Below are 17,241 nucleotides of genomic sequence, written 5' to 3' on the forward strand. Positions count from 1 at the left end.
CCGCTAGAAAGGGAAATTCACTCCTAGAAGAGTTGTCATGGGAAAAATGTGTCTTCATGTAAGCTTTATCAGCAATCCTTGTTTCTACGACAACTCAAAATTTTCAAAATCTCATTGCCACAGGGACAGAAAGTGAGTTGAACAGGGGCACAGACAGCAAAACAAACATTATAGGGGTGGTAACACTTCCCTATGCTATCCAAAAAAAAATTAAAAATAATTTTTTGGTTGGACTTACACTTAAAAAATGTACCTGTCCCAACTTACATACAAATTCAACTTAAGAACAAACCTACAGAACCTATATTGTTTGTACATAAAAAAAAACGAAATGTCGGCAACTAGGCGAATTTAAAAAAAATCTACTTTCTTGTATGCAAGGAGTAAAATATTCCATGGAACAACCAACTCTAACATGTTTCAGTCAAGAAAAGACCTTATTTATATCCTTAAGGCTATGGATAAGGCTGTGACTAAGGTCTTTTCTTGACTGATATGCATTAGCATCGGTTGCCCTATGGAATATTTTACTCCTTGCATACAATAAAGAAGACATCTTTTTTTATTTCACCTTGTTGCCGACATTTAGTCTTTTTGGATGTCCATGTATGGAGCAGATGGAGACTGCAGGTAATCCACCAATATTTTATGGAATTATCTCTGATTTGTATTTCTTACTGAATCACCTTTGACCAGAACAGTTAATATATATAGCCATTATAACTATAGTTAGACTTTCTTACAATTGTAGTTGTGTTTTACACATTCTGCATGACTTTGCTTTTTTTTCTTACTGTTGTAATATTTTTGGGTGATTCAGTTTCCTATATTATCTTATGTTCAGAATGTATATAAAATTACTAGTGACAGAGACCTGTAAGTAGGGGAAGGATGAGCGTTGCCCTTAGCTGCCAGTAAGATGCTTAAATGAGATCTAAAGTCACAGCATACATTTTATAACATCAGCAATGTAATAACAACACAAACAATAATGATTTTGGACAACCCAGTATAAGCTTACTTGAAAAATATTTCATGTTGTGAGTTCTGGCCGTCTGCTGGCCATATCTTTCCACAACTTCCTGTATTATCTGCATGCTTTGCTGCTTTTCCTCAATTTGTAAGGACTACATATCCCATGGTACCTCGCTGCCTGCAATCAGTGACTCCTGTACTGACCCCGCCTCCTGAAACTCCTCCTCTCAGCTCCTCTGTAGTTCAGAAGGCAGGCTCTGTGAAATGTGACACAGCAGTGCCTACATACAGGGCATAGTGACTACGTGTCACAGAATTAAAGGAAGTAAATGGGTTGGAATCTTCAGAAAGTAAGTTTACAAACTTCGAGATCCTTCAGATTATTAGGAGTCGGCTAGAAATAATTGAAATACAATGTGGAAATGAATATATGACTTTACATTTTGACCACTGATGTGTGTTTAATTTTGTTTTCAAGCATGGCTTTTATAAGCATATCCATTCTTTTCTTCTGTTTTTATTACACCTGATTAACATTTTTCTTTTCATTATATCTATAATTCTGTCCATCAGGAAAAATCTCCAATGCTCCCAATAAAAAATCAGATGCTGCCAACTACAATGACACCAAGAAATTATCAGGTAGAAACACGACGGGGGATTCTGGGATTGAGCACTCCCTCCTAGAGGTGGATACCGATCGTTCTCACCGCAAACGGTAATTGCAAATATATATAGATATATATATAGATAGATATATGAAAAGCAGTATGAAATATGATGTAAATATATATAAACTGTGTATATAAGGATAGATAATAATAAGTACAACATTCTATTTTTGATTTGCAGTCAAGAAAGGCATATAGCTGCAAACCCTGCAAACCATCAGTCCAGGAGTAAGGATGCCCAGGTAAAAAAAATGACCAAAAGATTTTGTAATACCTTTTGATTCAGATGTTTGGAGCCATCATGTGCACTCTTCAGTCAAACCATGTTACCAGGAAGTAAAAGAATGTTTCCCAATGTAGGGATTTTATACATCTTGTTCCAGCTTGGATCAATGTAAGTACATACAGTATATACCAGTGGTCTCCAAACTGTGGCATGGGAGCCAGATGTGGTCCTTTACTTGCCTTTATCTGGCCCTTGGGGCACTATTACACTAACTGACACCAATGATGGGGCACCATTCCTCCCAATGACACCATCAATGGCACTATTCTTACCACTGATACCAACAATGAGGCCTTCTTCCTCAAATTAATACCAATGATGAGGCATTGTTTTTTCCCACTGATGCCTGGGCATCTTCTACTCTCACTGTCCACGGTCTGGCCCCCTCTAAAGGCTGAAGGACAGCAAACTGGTCCTTTGCTTAGAAAGTTTGGAGACCCTTGGTATAGCATACCTAGCCAATGCCTCCGGAAACTGGAACCATGGTCAGAGGTTTTCTGTAGTCCACCAGAGAGTTGGGAATATTTCTGAGTACAGCACAGGAGGCATTGGTTCAAACAATTTCTGGCAGGATCAACAGGATTGGCTGTTGACTGGGCGTTATAAAAGCTTGTGTCCTAGCTGCTGAGAATTTTGACAGCTGTCAGCATTGATCAACGACAGATCAGAAGGAAACCTGGCACCCAATGAGGCACTTCTTTTACCATTATATACCCATGTCTATGGCTCTCCAGCAGATGTGACTCTCAAGGCTGGAATCCTGTCTGACCACCATCTTGTTATTGCCCCTCATTTGTGGCTAGACTGTGTATTTAATATGGTCCTGTTATTCAGGGTGCTTGTCTTAAAGTATAAGTTCACCTTTGGGAACATGTTACATGTTCCACCCGTTTTTAGGGTGGAATATGTAACTTGTTCCCATAGCTGCAGCTGTTCCCAACGTCCCCCCTCCATCTGACAGATAGTACAGGGAGATGTTTCCCCGTACTATCTGTCATATTTGAAAACAGCGTGGCTCCGCCCACACGGCCGCATCACTTATTCACAGTGTTCTGTGAATGAGTTCTACAAGTACTGGCGGCCTTAGCGGCTGTCAGTTTGTAGTTTTCAATGAACTACCATGGCGCTGTGGAGCACCATGGTAGTTCACTGAAGCTTCCTGTCAAAATATCTGCTTGTTCGTACATCCCATACGGCAAGAAGATATTCTGACAGGTCTGCAGGAGACCTGCATGACATCAGTGATGTACTGATCGCTGGTGCAATGCTTTCCAGGCTCCTTTAGACAAAAATAAAAAATGCACATTTTTTATACCTGAAAAAAATGTGCATTTATTATTTTTGTCCAAAAGGTGAACTTATCTGTTATGGCTGAGCATGGGTCTGGTAATTGGTTATCTTTCTGGTTGATGGTTTGTTATGCTATGGTTAAAGTGAGGTTCAAATACCAATAAAGGACCATGGCCAATTTTTGCCATACAAAAGACATTTCTGAAGTAGGCACCGTTACTCCAGTGATCTCCACTTGCTGCTGGGTCTCGCACCGAGTGGCTGCCCTACTGCATTCTGAACACAGGGCACCATTCAGAGATTGCTTTGCATTTTCCGAATGAATGCAAAGTATTCTCTGATTGGATGAGGTGCAGGTGGTCTCCACCTCATCCAACCAGTGAGTTATTTGCATTCATTCAGAAAATGCAAAGTATTCTCTGAATGGCGCCCATGTTGAGCGGCTGACCTCCCCTATTCACTGCATCAGGCCAGCCACTCAGCACAGGATGTACAAGTGGAAATTTCCAGCTTCCAGTGGTATCAGCCAGGTCTACAGGACTAAAAAACAACCCCCCATGTTATGGAGATAAGGAGAAGGGAAGGTATAGTCCTAACATACTTCCTGTCTTTGGGTGATATCAATGCCTCCTTTATAGATACAATACAGTAAGTGAGTGTTGTCACCCTAATAGGATCACCAGATGAAAATAACGGAAATGAAAACTAATGCAGTCAGCAGATTTAAGGACTGGCAAGCTGCAAAATATACAACTTTGGTTCTTAGGGGAAATTTTTTTAGCAAACTGACTTAAGTGTGGATCAGATTATTGCCATTGTGGCAAAACAGCTGCATCATGCTTGGCTAGCTCTAGTCTTTTGTAGTGTATTTATCCTGTACCTCTTCCACATCTGATCATATGTTTTTACAGTTTGGTGGTACTTCTTTTAGACCTCTAGTAGAGCCGACACATTACAAGCCTCCTCCGTCTCCACCACTTCTGCCCGATTTCCCAACAATTGAGCCATCAAAACACCAGATTCTAGCACATGGTAAGCACCGAAAATCTGATTTATTATTAAACACAATGTTACATCCTGCCGTTTAGGTTTGCCTCCTTACACTGTCATTAGGAATGACTGTTGCTGTTGTATCGTTTGCAAAGATGGAAGGAGAATGCAGCTGAAACATAGGAAGTCCTGCTGCAGCAGAAATAGTGAGACTTTGAGGCACAGTAAGCAGGAGGGATGCCGCTGTCCCATCCATCACATGTGCAGCAAAGGTGATGGGCGGCCTCAGCCAGTGCCTCGCCACAAACCATTGCCTGCTGCATTTCACCCCACCCACCAGAGCTTAGTCATAGAGGACCTCCATGCATGGGGCGAAATGCGTCAATAGGTGTTCTTTGTGGTGAAGCACTGGCTGAGGCCACCATCACCTTTATTACATAGAGGACCTCAGAGACTAATCCCTGGTGGGTGAGGCAAAATGCATCAGCAGGCATGGTTTGTGGAGAGGCACTGACTGAGACCGCCCATCACCTTTTCTAAACATGGGCTGGATGGAAAGCGACAGCCATCTTACTAGTTTGTCATTTCTGAATGTGTGCATCAAGATGCCAGCACTCCCTTTCCTGAGGACCAGTGGAAAGACTTTCCGTCCTGCTTTGAGCTGCACTCTAAGCTCTTTTCTAGGCTCTGTGGCATGTTAGCGTTTGAAGGGATTCCAGAGGGATACAAGGCAGTGGGGCAACTCATCATAGCCAAAATTTCAGTTTTGTATGGTATAGGGTTTTAAATGTATATGTTTGGTGATCTTTGTATTGCATTCAATCCCAGAAATAGAAACCAATTAGTGATAAAGCCAGATTTGACCTTATAGAAATATTTTGATATGCAATAGCAGAACTAACTCTATAGCCACTAACGTGGCATCTTCATATCCAACACACCAGATCGTCCCAACAGGCAGCACCAGGTGTAATGGTGCCTACTACTATACCTATTCTGTAGTGGTGACGATATATAGCCAACATCACTCCCTGGGGCTTATCAAGCTAGGTCATGTACCTATATGTGGATTAATGTCCTTCATATGCCATGGTAGACAAAGGTTGACAAAGTCTGTTTACTATGAGCAATGATTAGGGTGGGATCCAAGGAAGTTCGAAAATTCAGCACAGAGAGTATAGGGCAAGTTTGGATGCTCAGAGAGCGTTGTGGCATGTAAGCAAAGCACAGCTTTTGTGATAGGAGAACCAGTACCAAGCTTGCAGTTTAGGTATTAGGCCCTAGTTCAATGATACTAGGCTTCATAAAAGGAGATAAATACCATAGTATTCAACAAATTCCTTTCTCTTTTTATGTTTCTTACATTCTATTTTGGTGCAGTCTGCATTAGGGATGTGCATATACACTGTTCAAACAAATTAAAGAAACACTTTAAAAACAACTTTAGATCTCAATGGGGAACAATATCATGCTGGAAATCTATACTGATATGGAGTGGGTAATGTGTTAGGAACGTAGGGATGCTCCAGCGTTTGATGGAAATGAAATTTATAAGTCTACAGAGGACTGAATTCAATGACACCCCGAAAATCAAAATGAAAGAATATTGCAACAGTTTTGTCCATTTTGCTGAAATTTAATTTCAGCAACTCAAAATCATACTGAGTAGTTTGTATGGCCCCCACATACTTGTATCCATGCCTCACAATGTCGGGGCATGCTCCTAATGAGACGACCAATGGTGTCCTGGGGTATTTCCTCCCAGATCTGGACCAGGGAATCACTGAGCTCCTGGACAGTCTGAGGTGCAACCTGGCAGCGTCGCATGGACCGAAACATGATATCCCAGAGGTGTTCTATTGGATTTAGGTCAGAGAGCCATTTACTGGTATCAATTACTTCATCCTACAGGAACTCCCTGCCTACTCTCGCCACATGAGGCCAGGCATTGTTCTGCACCAGGAGGAACCCAGGACCCTTTGCACCAGCGTAGGGTCTGACAATGGGTCCAAGGATTTCATCCCAATACCTAATGGCAGTCAGGGTGCCATCGTCTAGCCTGTAGAGGTCTGTGCGTCCCTCCATGGATATGCCTCCCCAGACCATCACTGACCCACCACCAAAATGGTCATGTTGAATGATGTTACAGGCAGCATAACGTTCTCCACGGCTTCTCCAGACCCTTTCACATCTGTCACGTGCTCAGGGTGAACCTGCTCTCATCTGTGAAAAGCACAGGGTGCCAGTGGTGGACCTGCCAATTCTGGTGTTCAATGGCAAATGCCAATCGAGCTCTATGGTGCCGGGCAGTGAGTACTGGGCCCACTAGAGGACGTTGGGCCCTCAGGCTCTTGAAGTCTGTTTCTGATTGTTCGGTCAGAGACATTCACACCAGTGGCCTGCTGGAGGTCATTTTGTAGGGCTCTGGCAGTGCTCATCCTGTTCCTCCTTGCACAAAGGAGCAGATACCAGTCCTGCTGATGGGTTAAGGACCTTCTACGGCCCTGTCCAGCTCTCCTAGAGTAACTGCCTGTTTCCTGGAATCTCCTCTATGCTCTTGAGATTGTGCTGGAAGACACAGCAAACCTTCTGCCAATTTCACATATTGATGTGCCATCCTGGAGGAGTTGGACTGCCTGTGCTACCTCTGTAGGGTCCAGGTATTGCCTCATGTTACCAGTAGTGACCCTGACCCTAGCCAAATGCAAAACTAGTGAAAAACAGTCAGAAAAATTAGTAGGAAAAAAAATGTCAGTGGCCTCCACCTGTAAAACCATTCCTGTTTTGGGGGTCAACTCATTGTTGCCCATCTAGTGCACCTGTTGTTAATTTCATTAACACCAAAGCAGCTGAAACTGATTAACAACCCCTCTGCTACTTACCTGACCTGATCAATATCCCAGGAGTTTCATTGACTTGATGCTATACTCTGATTAAAAAGTGTTCCTTTAATTTTTTTGAGCAGTGTATGTTACGTTGTTCCTCCATCTATTGTCCAAGTATAGGGACACATCCATTTATAACTGTTCTTTCGGTAGTCTTTGGTTATATACCTGATGGTACATTTTTACATATCACAGCCACAATATTGCTAACTTGGATTTTTTTCTCTCTGGAGAAACTGTTCTGGAGCAGCTAAATCGGGTAAGAGCAGAGCGGATGCAGCTAGAAAAATCACGGGAAGAACTGATAAAGAGAACCAAAGCATTGCTGGAGCAACAAAAACTCAGACGTCAGCAAGGTACTGGTCGGTATTGATTTGCTCAAGGCTTATTTCCTTTGGGTTGAGGGTTTTTCTAACCTAGGAAGCGCAGAATCAAAGGGTGCGGCAACAAATGTGGCTATTAGTGATGTAATTGAGAGATTACAGGTCCAACAATGATTTTTTTGTCTGCATTGTCTCCCGCAATCAGTAATAACCAATCACTCAATGTTGCAATCTTTGTGTAAAGCAATAGCAATGAAACCTATTAGGTCTGAATGGGAAGCAAACCAGAGATTGTTTTCTTTGGGTTTAATTTAAAATCACATGGGGAACCTGTCATACACAACAAAATATATAAAGCAGGCACCATAAGATTTTCACTATGAAGTCAGAGCTCAGACTGCACAGCTTGGCATCTCATAATACCATCCATGCATCTCTACTGGCCACAGAGACATTTGCTTTGCATTGCAAGAAGATAGACTGCATGATCTGCAGCTCATGTTGGATTTTACATACTGATTGTACTGAGATTCCAAGTGTCTTGGGGTGCTCAGGGAGATTTTTTTTCCTACAACTAAAGATACACGATATGGCCATAGGTTTGTGGAGCCCTGTAGGAGGTTTCTTGAGATTCTAAAACCATGCACATTAATATGAAGTTTGCTACCCCCTTTGGGGTTATAAGACCCATCACTCTTTTGTAAAGCCTTTCTACAAGATGTTAGAATGTATCTGTGGGAATGTGTGCCTATTTAGGCAAAAGAGCATTTGTGCGGTCAAATACTCAGGGCATTTGTTCAGCGAGAATGCAGAGGAATGCAGTTCCGGCACCTCCAGCATTGGATGTATTTAATGGCAAGGGGTGCTGGAGAGTCTATTGTTGCTGACTGCTTAGAGGTTTATTGTTGCTGGAGAAGATCTATTTTTGCTGAGAGGGGGTCTTTTGTTGCTGGTGGGGGATTTGTTTCTGGGGATAGGTCTTATGTTGCTGGGTGGTCAATTGTTGCTGGGAGGGATCTATTGTACATGGACTGGTATTTTCTTGTGAAGGGAGGTCCATTGTTGATGGGAAGGTCTACTGTTGCTGGGGGAATCTGTTATCGCTAGCTGCAGAGGATCTAATTTACTGATTTTCTTGCTAACATTACCAAATTCCATACAAATTACTTAGCACCACAAAATGATACCTGTGTCTGTATTCTATAAAAGGGGCAGTACTGGGAGGTGGGTAGGGGGTTGAACCAAGCAATGGTGCTCGGAGGTGGGTATGCGGCAGAAACAAGAGGGGTTCAGTAGGGTTGAGGTCAGGGCTGTACGCAGGCCACTCAAATTTCACCACACAAACAATATCAAACAATAGGGTTGATTTACTAAAGGCAAATAGACTGAGCACTTTGCAACTACAGTTGCTCCAGAGTTTAGTAAATGAGGGGAAGCTCTGCTGACTTCCATCATCCAATCATGTGCAAGTAAATTGCATGTGATTGAGTATTCTTTGCAAAGTGAAGTCTCACCTCAATTACTAAGCTGTGGAGCAACTACACTTGGAGAGTGCACAGTCTATTTCCCTTTAGTAAATCAACCCCAGTGGCTTTATGGTGTTGATTTTGTACAGTTAAACTGGAACAAAAAAGGACCTTCCCAAAACTGTTGCCTAAAGGAAGCCATAGATGAATCGGGTTTTCTTTCCTTCCACCATGGGTGAAAAAAAACTTGAGTCCCCCATCAACACTGACTGTGGCCTACTGCCTCCTGCAGTGCTATTGTGTTCTGCTGGCAGGGGGGCACAGGGAGCCTTCCAGGCCAGGATAACACAATGATTACTGCTAGCGGCTATAGCCGCGGACAGGAACCCATTGCTAAAACTCCGACAGGCTGGTTGTACTCAAGTCAATCAATGGATCAACTTGGGTACAATCATTCTGCCCATAGATGGATAGAATCTCGCCTGGTCCCTGCTGAACTGGCCGAGATTTGATCCATCTATGGCGGTTTAAGGCTATGTTCATATTGACCTGTAAAGTATTTTATTGGAATGCTGCATTTTACTGCACTGTACAATTATCCAATGCCAAAAACACAGGTTACATCAGCTAGTGTGAACAAGCCCTTTGTGTCTTTCCATACTGTAGTAGTAACAGTGCCTTCACTAGAAACACCCAGGCTCAATCATTATGAAAGGTGTCCCCATACTTGTGCCAGTATAGTAGGTGTGATGTCCTGTCCACAAACCTTTCGGAAATATAATATACAATGCACTTCTGTACTTATGTTAGTTACAACATCTTTCTATAATGACAAGTGTAATTTAGGAGCCATGCCATTGCCAATGTTTCTACAAGTCAATAGACATTTTTTACCATCTCATAAAAAATGAACTTTGAATGGTACTAATATAATGGTACCAATAAACAAGCAACAGCAAAACATTCTCTGGAAGGCCAGCCTTAGTTGGCGATGGCCAATCATGCTGATTTTGGATGTGGCATTGTGGTGTACCGCAGATCTCCCCATACATTCCCAAAAAATCTCTCTCTAGTCCATCTTCTGTTCCATGAAGATTGGTGATGGGGGTCTGCATTGCACGCTCAAGTGTGGATGTTTATGTGCAGATTGTATGTCTGCTATAGATGAGTGAGCAGTCACTTTTATAATTCCTGACTACTATGTAACATCTTTGTATAAGCCATGTGGACAGTGTGTGTTTGGTGCTACGCACATGGACAATTGGGACCAGCAGCTGCTTCCATGCAGCCACTGTGTCCTAGTAGGCGTGAAAGGGACTGTCTATATGTTGATGCACAGAACACCTGCGCAACCCTTTGCATGGGGCTATGGACAGGCACGCCAGTGTGAATGAGGCATTAAAGGACATCTGTACCTATAGAAATAGTAGACTGGAATTGCTACACTTTCTCTGAAAATGTGAGTTGCCTGGCTATCTTTGCCTTCCACACTTTCCAAGATTCTGACATGGAAGTGTACAAATCAGGAAAGCCAGAATTATGTCAGAGCTCCTGATGGTCAGGCACTTAGAAAGTTACAGAGCAACTGAATCGCTCTACCAGCCAAGGAACCAGTATTTTCCTTTGTACATGTTTACTTTGAATATTTTCTTTTAGCAAGAGACTCCTGGAAAAAGAAGTATTTTGAGACCAAGAAAGTCACATCTGCCCTGGAGGAGACTTTTAACAAGCTGAATAAAGAGCTGGAGGTTTACTACCAGAAGATTCTGGGACAGCTAGCAGCCCGAGACAGTAAGAAGCGCGCCAAGCACCCCACGTTGGCCGCCAAGTCCAAGGTACCTGACTGCCAAGATTCTGTATAGGGGAAAAAGTCAAACTGTTTGGGGAGACCTTAGAATGGTTCTAAAGGCTGAAGGGCTTTTTTTTTACTTTTTCTCGATCCAACGATGTGTACGGGAGCTTAGGCTGTATCCGGGTCTCTCCCTCCTCATTGGTTCCCACTGCTGTCAATCACAGTCAGTAAGCCAATAAGGAGGGAGTATAATGGACATGTAGAGCAATGCTCAGGAGTGAGCACACACCAGTGCCCCCTTAGCTTATTATTGGGGGCTCTGGTCAGAGCTAGGAATGCCATGGGGGATCTGAAAAAAGGAGGATCGGGGCTGCTTTGCGCAAAACCATTGCCCAGAGCAGGTAAGTATAACATGTTTGTTTGGTAAAAAAACAAAACGGTAATATCACTTTAAAGTGTATGTATAGGAAACAGTTTTTTTTAGCTTTGGAAAGAGAAAGGAAAAGTTTAAACTCTACCCACTTTTTGTTTCCATGTGCTGTTGGGGAGATTTCCCTTTTACTTCCTGTTCCAGCAACGCAACAGGAAGTGAGAGGCAATCTCTACAAATTTAAAGGGTAACTCCAGTGTGGTGGAATAAAGACACAGCAAATAAAAAAATGGTATAGCATATAAAATTGCTTCACAAGCCATATTGTAATTTAATGTTATTAAAATGACCTTTCCTTTTCAATCTGCAGCCGCTGTAATTTTCTGTAAAATGCAATGCAGTATGGCACCCTGGAAGCATTCTGTACACCCTTGGTGTACACGCTGCCCCCAGAAATGTAATTTCCTGCTTGTCTGATTGGCTCACTCATTTTTGCAAAAAGCCAGTCATAGATTCTAGGCTCGTTCAGCAGGGACCAGTCGAGATTCAAACCATGTATGGGCAGGCTGAATGTACACAAGTTAATCAATCAATTAACTTGTGTACAACCAGTCTGTCCGATTTTACATGCAATTATTGCTAGCGGCTATTATAGCACACATTTAGTCATCTCCTGCAATAGGAATGACAGTTTTGGTGAGATACTCCCTATAGGGTTATATAATAATAATAATAAATAAGGGATGCAGACCCTACAGCTTTTCTCATCAGAACACTGAAAGTGCACCAGGTGATTATATTGAAGCAGACCCTCCTATTTATTCTGCAATCAGTCTGGTGAAATAAACAAAAGGTTGTTAAAATCTCTGCAATGTACAATGATCACCCAGAGGGGGTTGTTTTTTTCTCCTTAACAAAGGCAAAGTTACTGTTTAAACCTGCCTCCTAGACAACTGTCACCATTGGAAGATTTACCCTTACCTTTGGATTTCCCATCCCTTGACGATGGTCACCAGGACAAATAGAGAGGGGAAATCTACTCTGTAGGGACATAGACAGCAATGAAAACAATGGGTGGAGGCTGGTTGGTAAGTTGAGCTGGGAATGTTTCTTAGCAATAAAAACATGACAGTGTTTGCAACACCTAAAATACAATAGAAAATATGGCTATACATATTCTTTAACTGGAAAAAAAATGCCCATTAAATCCGATAGATATTGCTGGCAGCGCTGATGAATCTGGGAAAATCCAACAGGACGGTTGTACAGATGTCAATCGGTAGATCAACTTCTGTACAACTACAGTGCCCATACATGGTTCGAAATTCGGCTAGTCCCTGCTGAACCAGCCAAATTTGGATCCATGTATGGCTGGCTTAAGTCATGAGCGACTGCACATCAGTGTTCAGGGAGGTGGTCAAAGGTGGTAAAAACCCCTGCTCAACTTCCTGGTTTTACAGTCCCCTGGCCAGTTCTGTGAACACAGCTTGAAACTAACATCACTTCCTCCAGAATTGAGAAACCTGTTCTGTGTATTCTGATCCTTAAATCACTTTTTACTGTGACCAGACATGTTAATTTTGTCTTTTTCAATGTGAAACCTTTACAGAACTCTACAATTATAAAGATAACCACCAAACAGCGTGAGCTGGATGAGCTGAAGCGCAAGTCTGAGAACGCCAGGATCAAACTCCTCATTGAAATCAAGGTATTCTTACTTTAGCAAACTCTTCACTAATCCAAAGGTGATCTGAGTGACAAAATTTCCCAGCACATGACAGAAACTAGAAGTGTGCAGGCATGGTATGTTAAAGCTGAACTCCAAGCAATATATAAACTAGTTTCATATTCAATTAAAATAGCATATATATATACAGTGGGGATCGAAAGTTTGGGCACCCCAGCTAACAATTTGTATTAATGTGCATAATACAGGTCTCAGCTTTGCAAAGGGGGCAGTGCATGCTATAAATTCTGCAGGGTGCCCAAACTTTTGCAGACTTTTTTGTTTTGTTATTTTGAAAGTGTAAATGATGGAAATAAAATCTAACTTTTGTTGACATATTATAAGAATGTGTAATCTGTAATTTGATGCCTTTTGGAGATTTTTCCATCTTTCCTTGGCTTCTTTATGCACATTAATACAAATTTTTAGCTGGGGTGCCCAAACTTTTGATCCCCACTGTATATATACACATATATAATTTTAATTGAATATAAAACTAGTTTATAAATAAAAAAACACAACTTTTTAAAATCTTAGCATCCTGTGCTCCCCTTTACAGCAATGCTCAGAGTGGAAGAGGGAAGATCTGCATTATAAGACAATTGGGGCTGTGTTGCTTTGCACAGTGCTGTCAGTCTAAAATGGTGAACATGCTTGCAGAAGAGGGAAGAGCAAAAGAATGACCTTATGCAGTCTGCTTCTCCATCATCCATTCAGTGAGGTCGTCCGTGACATGTCTATATTACTTAATTGCAGTGGAGGATAGGGACCAGGCTGTGCTACCCCAAAAAATATAAAAAAATAATAATCAATACCATAACAAATCATCTGTAGAAATAAAAAGAAGTGCATTCAACCATTACACCAATGCATTAATAAATGTATAAGAACATTAAAATAATTAATGACACAACTGCTGTGCAAATTATTTAATTATTGTATAAATTTATTGATGCATTGATGTGTTGATTGAATGTATATTTTATTTATATTTTTTTTCTGGGGGATAGCATTGTTTGTTGCATATAAAGTTGTTTTTTTTAATTTTTAGATCATTTAGATATTTATATAGTGTTGAGGAGGGGGTTAGGGTGATCGCAGAAATTTTTGTATTTGACAGATGTGCCTGAATCACAAGACCCATATCTGTATCTATCTACTTGTCTGTTCTTTAGCTTTAAAACATACTGTAAATCCCAGTTTCCTTAGTTACGTGATCCTGAGTTAGACCCATGTCACACCATCGATTTTGCTGTTGGCAGGAACTCTTGTATGTTTCACTTTCATGCTGCATGAATGAGTGTGCTGTGTCCTGCATGGTGATCCTGCTGCTGGCAAGTCCTAGTTAAGGAAATTTCTTCCCATTTCCTGTTCACAAGGCATTAGGATGTGGATTGCCAGCATGAGGGACAATCCCAAATTTGACAGATGTCATTGCCACAGGTGTTACCATCAGATTCACCCACTACTCTTATCCTAGTGACAACAGTAAAATTTTAAAGTCCCCCCTCACTTTCGATGCCAGAAGCAATGGGGACCAGGCCGGCAAGTAAATATGAATCTGCAGATAGCACTAAGAATTAAATTGTTAGGAAAAAAAGTGCTTTTCTTTTTCTGTTTTAGATGAGGAAACAAGCATCTTTGGATCTGGATGTGCTAAAAGCTGAATTAGCTCAGAAGAAGGCCCAATCTGGAATAACCAGCCCACCATTGTATTCCATGTGATGTCCCATCCATACCGAGCACACGGACAGTGTTATAGTGACATACTCTTCCACTTATTGTACATTTTATTTTCAATTCTTCAGTGAACGTCCAGGGAAGTAGAACTGATGGTTTATGCGGAAACCTTTTTTTACGTGGACTGACTATAGCATGGACTTTTTCTCTTTTGTTTTAAATAAAGAATAATTTATAGAAAACACTCACATCATGATACAAAAATTGAAAGACGAAAAGAAAAATATGATTGAGACATGTTGCTCTAAAAGTCCACAAGGATATCACTCTAATTGTGGGAACATTCACCTTTCTAGGAAAGTTTTTTTTTTTTTTTTTGCTGTATAATGACTTTGTATATATTTTCATTGTGATAGTCAGGACTCTTTTAGTTTGGGCGGTTTAGCCCATTAGCCCACATTTAGCCCATTTAGATTTTCTGAACTTCTTGACTTTTGGTCTACATTATATGGTAAGTACACATTTTGAGTTATTACTGCAAAGTTTACATAAAAGTTATTTTTGATGCATTTCCCATATACTACACTCTTGCTGCTCTGTCTAATTACATTTCCTACACAGGCTTTAGATACCATCTGGTGGTTACCTAGAGCATACGTCAGACAATACAATCAGGTTTTGTAGGCCTAGAGACTTTGATCTGTTATAATCACTATGGATCTAAGTGGATCCCTGACTGTGCTATGGTAAGAGCCTAAATGCACAAAATCACTGCATCTTTGGGCACCCAGGAGGCATAGGTGCAGCATCCAGCCCTGCTGCCAGCAGCCTGTCAAAATCCATAACAGACTAACATATGTGGCAACTGGACACTGTACTCAAGGTCAGATGAATGCAGGAATTCTGTGCTCTGCAGGAACTGATACAGTCATCTTATCTAAGGACTGGTAAGCGTTTGGATGCTATGCAGAGCGGTACTTGTGTTTAGGACCCTATGGGGTTGATTTACTAAAACTAGAGTGCAAATCTGGTGCAGATGTACATGGTAGCCAATCAGCTTCTAATTTCAGCATGTTCAATTAACCCCTTCCTGCCCAGTACTGCAGAACGAAATGAAAACGAGAAGCGCACCAACCTTGCGCATTACCTCAGTAACCAAAATTTATTAATTATAAAAATATACTCACAAACAGCGAATAAAATCAGGCATGTAAGTCCTCAAAGGGACTTGAAGACAGCGCGAATCCCATCAAGGGGATGGATGTTCAGTACAGCTGACGCGTTTCGAAGGGTGTCCCTTTTTCATCAGAGCATCGTTCTGCAGTATTGGTAGGGCTTCCCCAGCCTTGTTTGGAGCCGCACAACCCTACATGCATTGGTGGTCGATTTTTCCAGGTCTGGTTCCATCCATTCGCCACCTGTCTGGGTCCTACAGCGCAGGAGAATTCGTTTTTGATTTACTTTCCTGCCCAGTGTCATAAGTACAGTGTCAGTGCTTTTTATTAGCATTGTTCACTGTATTAGTGTCATTGGGATGTCAGTAGCAGTTAGTCAGTTCCCACCCAGTGTCAGAATGCTCGCCGCAGTCCCGCTATAAGTCGCTGTTTGCCGCCATTACTAGTATAAAAAAATATATATATATAAATTCCAGTATATATACCGCCATTTGTAGACGCTAGAACTTTCATGTTTTGTTTTAGCAAAGACATGTAGCAGAATACATTTTGGCCTAAATTTATGAATACATAAATACATTTGATTTACTGGATATGTTTTATAGTAAAAAGTCAAAAATATATATATTTTTTTTCAAAATTGTCGGTCTTTTTTTGTTTATAGCGCAAAAAATAAAAAACACACAGGTGATCAAATACCACCGAAAGAAAGCTCTGTCTGTGGGAAAAAAAGGACATTAATTTAATTTATGTACATTGCATGACTGCACAGTTGTCAGTTAAAATAATCCAGCGCCGTATCGCAAACAATGGCCTGGTCAGGAAGGAGGGTAAATCCTCTGGAGAGCCCATGGTTAAGCTTTGACAAAAAACCTGGAAGCTGCACTAAATTTTGCACTCTCCAGTTTTAGTAAATCAACCCCATAGGGTCTTAAACACAAAAACAGCTCTGCATACCATCCAACCGCTTACCAGTCCTTAGATAAGGTGACTGCATCAGTAATTTTTTTTTTAAGGCCATTTTTTTTTCTCCTTATTTTTACCCACTGATCCTGCCAGACACACACTTCTAGGGTGACCACACTCATTCACTGCTCTCTGTGATTTGACCCCAGGCTGCTCTCCTGATTTGGACTACAAACACCTCCCCTTCTCCTCATGTCCAGTACATACGGGAAGATGGGTTTTGTAGTTAGTAGTTTGGTACACAGAATATTACAAGCAAACTGTATTTCTATCAGGATCATTGGGTATTTTTTCTGTATTTACAGAAAATGTTCTTAGCCTGAGAAAAAAAATAAAGCCTCCAGTCTAAGAACTGGCAAGCTTCAGTTTGACATTTTTGTTCTTGGGCTTAGATATACTTTAATTCCATCACTGAGGACATAGTTTCTGATTTACCATCTTCCTGAGGTCCACAAGAAGAATTTTGACAACTCTTGTCAGTACCTGAACTTTTAGGACATTTGCATCCTATTTTTTTTTGTGAACTGGTGTATATTTTACTTAGAGCCGATTCTCACCAGATGCAGTCCAGTGCACTTTTATCCTGCATCAAAAATGCATTGTCAGAGTTTTTAACATGGAATCCAATAGCCCTAGTTCACACCAG

The 17,241-nt window shown here is 41.3% G+C and overlaps 1 protein-coding gene across 1 annotated transcript in view; it reads left to right on the forward strand.

Moving 5' to 3' along the window:
• Positions 1–15,032, forward strand: part of SPATA1 (spermatogenesis associated 1) — a 35,447-nt gene extending 20,415 nt beyond the window's left edge. Inside the window, exons 6-12 of the mRNA XM_089684397.1 lie at positions 1,549–1,693; positions 1,828–1,888; positions 4,134–4,254; positions 7,331–7,453; positions 10,543–10,721; positions 12,658–12,756; positions 14,398–15,032. Of these exons, the coding sequence (XP_089540523.1) occupies positions 1,549–1,693; positions 1,828–1,888; positions 4,134–4,254; positions 7,331–7,453; positions 10,543–10,721; positions 12,658–12,756; positions 14,398–14,499 (830 nt within the window). The 3' untranslated portion in view covers positions 14,500–15,032. The remainder of the gene's footprint in view (positions 1–1,548; positions 1,694–1,827; positions 1,889–4,133; positions 4,255–7,330; positions 7,454–10,542; positions 10,722–12,657; positions 12,757–14,397) is intronic.
• Positions 15,033–17,241: the final 2,209 nt, after the last annotated feature.

Source organism: Staurois parvus, unplaced genomic scaffold, assembly GCF_062004578.1.
Source record: "Staurois parvus isolate SC_StPar_1 unplaced genomic scaffold, SC_StPar_1.0 ptg000347l, whole genome shotgun sequence".
Classification (NCBI taxonomy): domain Eukaryota; kingdom Metazoa; phylum Chordata; class Amphibia; order Anura; family Ranidae; genus Staurois; species Staurois parvus.